This window comes from Carcharhinus amblyrhynchos, chromosome 3 (genome assembly GCF_965287045.1).
Source record: "Carcharhinus amblyrhynchos chromosome 3, sCarAmb.v2.hapA, whole genome shotgun sequence".
Classification (NCBI taxonomy): Eukaryota; Metazoa; Chordata; class Chondrichthyes; order Carcharhiniformes; family Carcharhinidae; genus Carcharhinus; species Carcharhinus amblyrhynchos.
The window spans coordinates 55622720-55634215 of record NC_137326.1 but is presented as its reverse complement, the minus strand read 5'-3'; the positions used below and the strand labels follow the sequence as shown (position 1 = coordinate 55634215).

The 11496-nt window shown below is 43.5% G+C and overlaps 1 protein-coding gene across 1 annotated transcript in view; it reads right to left on the bottom strand.

Moving 5' to 3' along the window:
* Positions 1-645: 645 nt before the first annotated feature.
* Positions 646-11496, bottom strand: part of LOC145339606 (protein SSUH2 homolog) — a 46462-nt gene continuing 35611 nt past the window's right edge. Inside the window, exons 12-13 of the mRNA XM_080184108.1 lie at positions 8985-9092; positions 646-3462 (exon numbers count right to left, since the gene is read on the bottom strand). Of these exons, the coding sequence (XP_080040234.1) occupies positions 3319-3462; positions 8985-9092 (252 nt within the window). The 3' untranslated portion in view covers positions 646-3318. The remainder of the gene's footprint in view (positions 3463-8984; positions 9093-11496) is intronic.

The window sequence follows — 11496 nt, the reverse complement described above, 5'->3', positions numbered from 1 at the left end:
CTTCATCAGCTATTGGTTCTGACTCCGTTGAGGTGTGAGCAATCTGGTTTGTACAGATCTCACTTATCCCAACACTGGACTCAACGCCTCAGGATCCAAAGCCTTCGCTCCTGTACCATCTCTCCAATCATGCATTCAGCTACACTAATCTCCGACTTCTGTACTCACTATTGCGTGACGTTGGGATTAATCCGGAGGCTACCTTTGTGGCCTGACTTTAAAATTCCTTTCCTAGCTTCCTGAAATCTGCCCGCAGGACTTCCTGTCTCTCTTCCTATGTCATTAGTACTAATGTAAACTATGATCTCTGGCTGTTCACCCCCCTCCCATCAGAAGTGAGCAACTGTAGCATGACAGGCAGGTGGGATCTATAATGAGTAATCCTACCAAGATGCCACTTAGATTGACGGACGTATAGTTTCTCCAGATAAGCAATGTGTGACATTTAAAACATATACGCCTAAAACCCCCGACCTTTTCCGTGGCTGGGATTCTCTGGTGCCACTGCAGTGAATGGAGTTTTGGCTGAATGCCAAATTCTTCATTGTTGCTGGCAGTGGGACGGGAACAGATAAGATTGGAGATTTCCCACCCATAATATTTTATTGAAACTGAAGGTGTGAAAAAAGAGACAGGACAGAGCAGTGACATTTGAAATTGTTTTAATAAAATGAAATTGATCCCTTTCACCAAGTATTCCAACACCTAACATTTGACAATTACACAATTAACATTCATTACAATTAAAATATAACAGACATTAAAGAAAAATGTGATGTATGTGATGTTTATAAAAAGCTCACCATCATGTATGAGAATGTAAATCAATTCATCCCATTCGTACTACCTTTCCTCAACATTACTATTATAACAATTACAGTTTGCAGTGTGGTAATTAGGCTTATTGTGGGTCTCAAAAAGCTATTTGGAAAAGCAGGCTTTAGCCAGTGCTTCTAAACACATTCGCATCCAAAGCCAGTGCAGCACAGCCACAACATTCTCTCCTGAGAATAGCAGTAGTTTGGAAAGACCAAATCCCTAACTATACTGTGTTCAAAACAGAAAATGCTGGGAAGTACTCAGCAGGTCTGTGGAGAGAGAAATGGAGTCAAATGCGCAGCAGCGAAGATCGGAAAATCTTTAGAGATAATAATAGGTTTAAAACAAGTTGTAACAGTGGGGTGTTGTTGTAGAACAGAAGGATAAGTCTGTGACAGTGATGATGCAAGGCAGAAGGGATAAGTAAAGAAACTAATATGCCGATAGAAGGTGTTTGTGGGAAAGTCGAATCATTATCAACAGCTGCCATCCAAAAATCAAAATAAAAAATACCAAAACTGAACGATGGCAGAGGTTATTATCTGAAATTGTTGAACTCCATGAATCTGGAAGACTGTGAAGTGCTTAAATGAAATGAGGTTCTGTTCTTCCATACACTGAGCTTCATTGGAACAGTGTAGGAGACCAAGGTGAGAGAGGTCAGAGTGAGAATGGAATGGAGAATTCATAATTCATTTGGGTGTCTCCTTAGGCAGGAGAGTGGGTGGGGGGAGGTGGCACATGTGCCTGTCTTTCTCTCAGTCTGAGTATCTCTGTCTTTCCCTCTTGCATCTCAGAGAATATCTCTCTTTCTCTTGGTGTGTCTCTGTATTTCTATTGCTCTTGTATGTGTGTCTCTCTTCCTCTTGGTGTGTCTATGTGTGGCTTTGTCTTTTGTTGTGTCTGTATCTCTCTTTTTCTGTGTGTCTCTCTATCTCCCTCATTCTGCATGGGTATAGCTCTCTTTTGGTCTGAGTGTATTTCTCTTTTTCTCCATTTGCATGCATCTTTCTCTTGGTCTGTGTGTCTCTGCCCTCCTCTCAGTCTGTGTGTCTATTTCTCTTGGGTTGAGTGTCTCTCTCTTTCTCATTCTATGTGTCTCTTCTTCTGTCTGTATGTCTCTCTCTCAGTCTGTCTGTGTTTCTGTCTTGTTCTGTGTGAGGTTCCATCTTTCTCTCTGCCTGTGTCTCTCTCACTTTGTGTATTGCTTGGTCTTTCCTTCTCTCACCCTCCTTACTTATAATAGTCCTTGTGAACGTTGTTCTTCTTAGTCTGATGATAATATATTACTATCACATGGAATATGCAAATTACAGCACCCAGAAAGCCAGCTGGTGAAGGAGGATACTGGAGTCAATCTTCACCATTTTATTTATTTAGAGTAAAATGTGACAAGCATACACCTCCTAACTCAACCAGCTCACAATTTCAATGTCTTTTTATGTGCTCAAGTGAAACCCTATTATTGTCCTCTACCTACGGAGTTTGCACATTCTCCTCGTGTCTGTGTGGGTTTCCTGTGGATGCTCTGGTTTCCTACTACAGTTCAAAGATGTATGGGTTAGGTTGTTTGGCCATGCTAAAAAATTGCCCTTAGTGTCCTGAGATGCGTACATTAGAGGGATTAGTGGGTAAAGATGTAGGGGTACTGGGGACAGGGCCTGGGTGGGATTGCGTGTCGGTGCAGACTCGATGGGCCAAATGGCCTCTTTCTGTGCTGCAGGGATTCTATGATTCTATATAATTAAACACTATTAATATACAATTATCAAAGGTTTCTATTGTATTGTCTCAATAATTTGGAATTAGTGTTTAAGCATGACAAAGATTCCGCACACAAGTGGATTTGGAGCCTTATCACACTCTTATTCTATAAGGAGTGAATAGTTATGGGGAGATTCCTCCCCACCCTCATCCAGAAACAATGGCTGGGATTTTCCATTCCCAGAAGTCAATGGACATTTGGCTAGTACATCAAATCTTCCATATGGAAAATCCTGGCCAGTGATTCCCAAAGGGGCACAGATCCAGAGTCCCTTCCAGCCTTCCAACGCTCTACTTAAGTGGGACTGATACAGTCAAACCGGACTCCATCCCACCAAACAGCCCCACACTGCCAGCAGAAGTCAATGAACCAGAGCACGAGCCTTACTTAATTTCATAATCCCCCTTCAGCAACTGGAGTGCCCATAACACAACCAGGGCTGAGACCAGCAAGAATCACTGATTGAACCAAGAGTCATCCCAGACTAAAACTAACTGGCTGGGGCATTCAACCACTCAAATACTGAGGGACTTGGGAAATAGGTCCACTGTCTTATTGATTTAATGATTGATTATTAATCAGAATAAACAACATGCTTCTGTCAGATTTAACTCACCAACAAAATGCTGAACTTGATCTGGAATTTTGCAATGTAGGTAGGTGGGGACATTATGCATTTTAGCTGTTGTGTGGACAACACTTCAGGGAGGAACAGCAATTTCTGACTGGTACGCTCACAGAATGCTGCAGCAGCAGCACTTTGCGGGGTAGTCTGGGGCATACACTTTATTGTCAATACCACACGTAAAGTAACTGTATTCCTCATCCTTCCAGCTGTAGTACACTTGAGTGATGGGAATGAACTCAATCGTCTGACGCTGCCAAGGAAAAGATGCATATTAGTCAAAGTTCAGAGTTTCCTGATTGGAGTCTGAGACTGGTTATATCAGACATGACCAGAGGTTAAAAGAGCAAAGAACAAAGAAAATTACACACCAGAACAAGCCGTTCAACCCTCCAAGCCTGCACTGACCATGCTGTTTGACTGAACTAAAACCCACCACCCTTCTGGGGACCATATCCCTCTATTCCCATCCTATTCATTCGTCAAGATGCCCCTTAAAGCTCACTATCATATCTGCTTCCACTATTTCCCCCAGCAGTGGGTTACCTATCACTCTTTGTGTAAAAAAAAAACTTGCTTCATACATCTTCTTTAAATCTTGCCTCTCGTACCTTAAACCTGTGCCTCCTAGTAATTGACGCTTCCACCCTGGGTAAAAGCTCTGTCTATGCCTCAATCATGTAGACTTCTATCAGACTTCAAGGGTCATGGGTGGAAGAGGGGACTCACAATGTTCAAATGGCGGCATGGGCTCGTTGGGCCAAAGGGCCTGTTTCCCGTGTTGTGTTGTTCTTTGTTCAACCTCTGTCGTTCCAGTGAGAACGAATCAAGTTTCTCCAACCTCTCCTCATAACTAATGCCCTCCATTCCAGACATCATTCTGGTAAATCTTTTCTGTGCCCTCTCCAAAGCCTCCACAGCCTTCTGGTAGTGTGGTGGCCAGAATTGAACACTATATTCCAAGTGCAGCCTAACTATGGTTCTATAAAGCTGCAACACGACTTGCCAGTTTTTAAACTCAATACTCCAGCAGATGAAGGCAAGCATGCCGTATGCTTTCTTGACTACTTTCTCCATCTGTGTTGCCACTTTCAGTGACCTGTGTACCTGTACACCCAGCTCTCTCTGCCTATCAATACTCTTAAGGGTTCTGCCATTTACAGTAAATTTTCTATCTGCATTAGGCCTTCCAAAATGCATTACCTCTCATTTGTCCGGATTAAACTCCACCTGCCATTTCTCTGTCCAAGCCTCCAGCTATCCTCTGATGGTCCTCATTGCTATCTGCAAATCCACCAACTGTTGTGTCGTCCGCAAACTTACTAATCAAGTCAGTTACATTTTCCTCCTAATCATTTATGTATATTACAGACAGCAAAGGTTCCAACACAGACCCCTGAGGTCATGGACCTCCATTCAGAAATGTACCCTTCCACTGCTACTCTCTGTCTTCTATGACCAAACCAGTTCTGTATCCACCTTGCCAGCTTACCTCTGATCCCATGCGACTTCACCTTCAGTACCAATCTGCCATAAACGACCTTGTCAAAGGCCTTATTGAAGTCCATGTAGACAACATCCGCTGCCCTATCCTCAATCATCTTCGTCACTTCTTCGAAAGACTCGATCAAGTTAGTGAGACACGACCTCCCCTTCACAAAACCATGTTGCCTTTTGCTAATACGTTCACTTACTGCCAAACAGGAGTAAATCCTGTCTCAAGGAATCCTCTCCAATAATTTCCCTATCACTGGCGCAAGGCTCACCGGCCTGTAATTATCTGGATTATTCTTGCTGCCCTTCTGAAACAAAGGAACAACACTGGCTATTCTGGGACCTCCCTGTACAGTAAGTAGTCTCACAACACCAGGTTAAAGTCCAACAGGTTTATTTGGTAGCACGAGCTTTCAGAGTTTTCACCTGAAAGAGTGACACTCTGAAATCTTACGCTACCAAATAAACCTGTTAAACTTTAACCTGGTATTGTGAGACTACTTACTGTGCTTACCCCAATCCAACGCCAGCACGTCCACATCATGGCACCCTCCCCTGTAGCCAGTGAGGATACAAAGATTTCTCTCAAGACCCCAGCAATTTCCTCCCTTGCCTTCTCAGTATTCTGGGGTATATCCCATCAGGCCTTGGGGATTTGTCTACCTTAATGTTTCTCAAGAACCCCAATACCACCTCCTTTTTGATTTCAACATGACTCAAACTATCTACACACTCTTTCCCAGACTCATCATCTATCAAGTCTTTCTCTTTGGTGAATACTGATGCAAAGTACTCATTTAATACCTCACCCATTTCCTCTGGCTCCACAGATAGATTCTCTCATGTCCTTGAGTGGGCCAACCCCCTCCCTGGCTACCTTCTTGCTCTTTATATATGTATAAAAAACCTTACAAATTTCCTTAATCCTGCTGGCCAATGATTTTTTTGAGACACCTTATAGCTCTCCTTACTCCTTGCTTAAGTTTCTTTCTACTTTCCTTGTATTCCACACTTGCTCAATGTGTTCCCAGCTTTCTTTTTCTCTTTGACTAAGCTCATAATATCTCTTGTTATCCAAGGTTCCCAAAACTTGCCATACTTATCCTTCATTCTTCCAGGAATGTGCCAGTCCTGAATCCCTATCAACTGACACTTGAAAGCCTCCCACATGCCAGTTGTGGATTTGCCCTCAAACATCTGCCCCCAATCTACATTCTTCAGTTCCTGCCTATTATTGTTGTAATCAGCCTTCTCCCAGTTTAGCACCTTCACTTGAGGACTACACTTATCTTTATCCATCAGCACCTTAAAGCTTACTGAATTGTGGTCACTGTTCCCAAACTGCTCCCCTACTGATACGTTGACCATCTGACTGGGTTCATTCCCCAGCACCAGGTCCAGTATGGCCCCTTTCCTAGTGGGACGATCTATATACTGTTTCAAGAAGCCCTCCTGGATGCTCCTTACAAACTCTGCCCCATCCACGCCCCTAGTACTAAGTGAGTCCCAGTCAATATAGGGGAAATTAAAATCTCCACCACAACAACCCTGTTACTTTTACACCTTGTATATTTGTTCCTCTATCTCCCATTCGCAGTTGGACAGTCTATAGTAAACCCCCAACATTATGACTACGCCCTTCCCATTCCTGAGCTCTACCCATATTGCTTCGCTATATAAACCCTCGGAGGTGTCCTCCCACAGTATAGCTGTGATAGTCTCCTTAACCAGTAGTGTAAACTCTCCCACCCCTTTTTACATCCCTTTCTATCCCCTGAACCATCCTGTGTACATTATATTGAAAAATGGTAGACATTACACTGACTCCAGTATTTACAAAGAAAATCGTGGTGGCACAGTAGTTAGCATTGCAGCCTCACAGCGGTAGGGATCCAGGTTTAATTCTGGTCTTGGGTCACTGTCTGTGTGGAGTTTGCACATTCTCCCCGTGTCTGTGTGGGTTTCCTCTGGATGTCCCGGTTTCCTCCCACAGTCCACAGATGTGCGGCTTAGGTGGATTGGCCATGCTAAATTGTCCCTAGTGTCAAGGGATTAGTAGCCTGGATGGGATTGTGTCTGGTGCAGACTTGATGGGCCAAATGGCCTCCTTCTGCACTGTAGGGATTCTATGACTCTGGGATGCAAATTAACAGTTTACATGTAATCATGTCTTCGACAAAGTGAAATGTTGAAAGTGCTTCAAAGTGGCATTATCAAACAAAATTTAACATAAGGAGATTTTAGGACACATAATCAAAAGATCAGACAAATAGTTAGGTTTTAAGGGCATTTTAATGAAGAGGACAAAGAAGTAGAGAGGCAGAGAGGTTTTAGAAGGAAATGCCTGAGCTTGGCGCCTTGACAGCTGAAGGTGCAGCCACTAATGTGGAGTGCTTAAAACTGGGATGCTCAGGAATTTGATATTTCAGGGGGTTTTAGGCCTGGAGGGGTTGATAGGGATAGGGAGGAGTGAAGCCATGGAGGAATTTGAAAACAAGGATAAGAATTTTAAAATCAAGGCATTGCTCAACTGGGAGCCAATGTAGGTTAGCGAACACAGGGGAAATGAGACTTAATGCCAGTTGGGATATGGGCAGCAGGGCTTTCAATAGGTTTACTTTTAGGGGGGAGCAGAGTATGAAGATGAGAGGCCATCCAGGTGCACGTTGAGATAGTTAAATCTACAGGTAACAAAGGATGGATGAGGGTTTTAGCTGCAGATGCAGGTCAAAGTTACGGAGGTGGAAATAGGTGGGCTTAGTGATGATGTAAAATTGTGGTTAGAAGCTTATCTCAGGGTCAGCTAGGACAGCAAGGCTGTGAACAGCCTGATTCAGTATCAGCTACCAGGGGCAGGAATGAAGTCAGTGGCTCAGGAACAGAGTGTGTGCTGGGGACCAAGTGGCTTTGATTTTCCCAGTGTTTAACCACAGGAAATTCCTGCTTATCCAGTACCAGTCGAGCAGTCTGGCAGTTTAGAGACAGTACAAGTGCTGAGAGAAGGTAATGAAGAGCTAGATGTGGCCAACATACGTGTGGAAACTGATGCTGCGTTTTCAGATGACGTTACTGAGGGGCAGTGTGTAGCTTAAGAAACAGAAGAGATGCTAAGGATAGATTCTTGGGGATCTGGAGGGGCAATAGGAAGAGCAGTTACAGATCACTGTCTGCAAATTGGACGACACCATTTACTAGTCAACCTTCCTTCGTGTAGGAAACAGGAAATAATGGGACAAGTGTAGCCTGTAGATAAAGTAAGGTTAAGAGGCAGTGGATAATTGTACAGTCTGCACAGACATTATCCACTCTATTTGCAAAGTCATATATTCTTTTTTCCAGCCCAATATTTTTGCATTATTAAACAGCAGTACTGAAGGCAATGTGGAGAGCAGAAAGCAGAACAAGTTACAGCTTATACATTTACATTGACAGGCTGAGGAGCTGGGGAGTGAAAGGCTGAGGCGCTAGAGTGCCACTGTTACCCAGTGGGTGTAATTACTTTGACAATTCCCATTGTGTGAGCATGAGGAGTTCCTACATGGAAATGTTTCACATGAAACATGACAAAAATGGGAGGCTTTACTGACACGAAATGAATACTGGCACAAAGCCCTGAATTTTCAATTGCATGTAGGGTCATGCTTAGAAAATAATACAATTGGATGGTATATCAGATCTTCAGAGGCAGCAGTCCCTTTATTTACAATTCCAACAGCAGTACACAAAGTGCTATCAGTCAGCACTTTACCTTCGGGAGTGCCAAAGGCACTGACATTCCCTTTTAAATACAAGGAAAAGATTCCCTGATTGGCCCATCAATTGACTCCTTAATCAGGGAATTCATATTCCAATAGACCAACCTCAGTGGCCTGATTGAAGTCATTACAAATGACGTCTCAGTCTTCTGAAACCTTCATGATGGGCTTGAATTTTTAAAAGGACAGTGGGATGGGGGGGCTGGGGAGTTAAGTTGGCAACCTGCATATCTCCATTTCACTTGCTGTTAAACTCATTGAAGAGCTTGTTAACAGGTCGGGAAAATCAAATTTTCAAACAACAGCTTGAAAAGAGGAGTTTAAGACCCTGAAAAGCGAGCATTGTCTAAAGTGTCAAAACACAGTGATTTCAGCTGTCAGTTATTGAGTTGATATTTGGTCAGATCACACATGATTTCACACAAAATGCCTGAATCCCTTGTGAGAATTCTACTCAAACACAAATGTCTGCAAACAGAGATTCACAATGGATTACTGTAGGTACTGTGCACAGTGTGCAACTCACCTGTTGGATTATGTAGGAGGTTCTGGCCAACTGGATTTCATGCTCTTGGATGGCCTTCTGGGAGGCCAGATTGACCTGAGAGTCTGGAAATGCAACTATAGGACTGACCTAGTGCAACAAACAAAAGACCACATTAACAAAAGCACCAAAGTTAATGTTCAAAACCCCAGGAAACACAATTCACTACCTGTATTAGTTAATTGATTTTCTTATACCTTAAAATTACTGATGTTAGCAGTATCACATTGTCAAAAGTCTTGCAGATGTTTGAACTATTTTATTGCACAGCAGAGGATGTTGATAAAAGGAGGAAAATAAACAAAGGCAGGAAAGAACTTGCGCTTGCATAGCACCTTTCACATCCTTAAGGATATCTCACTATCCCCCCCCCCAACCAATTAAGTATAACCATTTATGTACTTAGGGAAATGCAACGGCCAGTCTGCACACATGCACACGTAGGGTGGGATTTTACAGCCTCGTTCAACCTGCAACTGGAAAATCCCACCCGAGGTCAACAGACATTTCTATTGTCCATCCCTTGCCAGCTCCAATTCTGTGGCAGGTGGGGTGGTAAAATTGCAGCAATAGTCTCACAACCAACAATGAGTTAAATGACTGGATAATCTGAACAACATTGATTGCAAGGTAAATGTTGGCCACAGGACACCAGGTGGGATATCCTTCTGCTCATGGAATAGTTCCACTGGATCTTTCCTGTGCACATGAGAGTGCAGAAGGAGCCTCAGTTTAAAGTCTTATCCAAAAGATGGTACAACTGATGGTGCCACACTCCTTCAGTATTTAAATGCAGAATCAGTCTAGATTGCGTGCTCAGGTTCTGGTGAGTTCAGCCAAAGTTGAAAGACAATACTTAAATTCTACTCTGTTGAAACCGTGGCAAATAATACAGCAATATACTGAGGAAAACTGCACATCTTCAAACATGAGTTATTATTTGACAGGTAGAACTCACCAGTGACTACTTCAGGCATCCTGCATGCTAAGTCGGGAAATAAGAATTTGAATTTCCGGCCTGTTAACAAGCTCTTCACTGAGCTAACAGCGAGTTAAATGGAGGCATACAGGTTGCCAGCTTAAGCCCCCAGCTCTTCTGGTATGAAGCTGCTGTCCATCAACAGCTCTGCTGGAGCAATCCCTGTTGTGGTCTCATAGAATCACACAGCGGAGAAGTGGCTCTTTGGCCCACTGAGTCTGATTCGACACATTAGCAACACCTGAACTCCACCTAATCCCATCTGCCCATAACCCTGAATATTCTGATGTGCCAAATGCTCATCCAGATACTTTTTAAGGGATGTGAATCAACCCAACACCACCACTCTCCCAGGCAGCACATTCCAGACCATCACCATCCTCTGTGGTGTGGCCCTGTATTCGAATGGTTTAGTCTCCATGGATGCCGCCAGTTGTTTCTTTATACTATTTTTGAAGGATTGAACTGCCCATACTGCCAGACCACTTGTTGGTAGATGATAAGGTGCAGTCCAGATGTGGCAGATGCCATTAGAGAGCACAAAGTTCTGGAAATCGCCACTACTAAAGGCCGTGCCATTATTGGAAACCAGGGCGTAAGGTATTCCGTGTGTGCTGATGTTCTGTCGCAATTTCTCAATAGTAGCCTGAGAGATTGTGGAGCTCATACCATGCACCTCTAACTACCTGAAGTGTGCATCCACCATAATTAAAAGCATAGAACCCATAAAGAGACCTGCAAAGTTCTCATGTACGCACACCCAAGGCCTCTTTGAAGAGGCCCACTAAGTATTTATGGTCGGTAATTAAAAACGTTGACTGTACACTTACTGATGGAACATCCTCACACCAAATACAACCGTAAAACCTTCCTTCTCAATGTCAGGCCACTCCCAAGGGTATAGGTAGAGCAAGGGTGAAAGTTTGCAACTTCACCAAGTCTGTGATGTCGGAATCAAGACCCGGCCATCAGATGTAAGGCTTGGCCTGTATCTTCATTTTTCAGATTCCCGGGTGCCCGTTACACAGTTCTGTTAATATTGGAGGTCGTCCTGGGTGGGGAGGGGCAACAATTACAGAGAATAATCCCGTCCACAACACTAAATTCAGCTTTTTTAATGAGGTAGCGTTTTATTTTTTCGGCCATTGTCCTTGGAATCCCCTTCGTAAAATCATTTGCCGTAATTTGGGTCTTTTTGGGTCCAAGCTTTAATCTGCTTTGCTGAACCGGGAAGGTCTCCAAAGAGTTCACGGTCATCACAATCTGTTCTATTGCTGGTAAAGAAGCCAAGCCTGTAGGCAAACAGAGGCAACTCAGTATGTCAGCATTAGCTGTCCGGGGTCCAGGGGATTGTTCCAAAAGACACTCCTAGGCTGCCAATAACAAGCATCTGAATGGAGGTGACGGTGCGAATTGCTTTGTCCTCTTTGAAGAGACCCATTAAGGTCAGTAATTAAAAAAAAATTGACTGTAGACTTATTGATGCAACTTCCTCACACCAAATACAACCGTAAA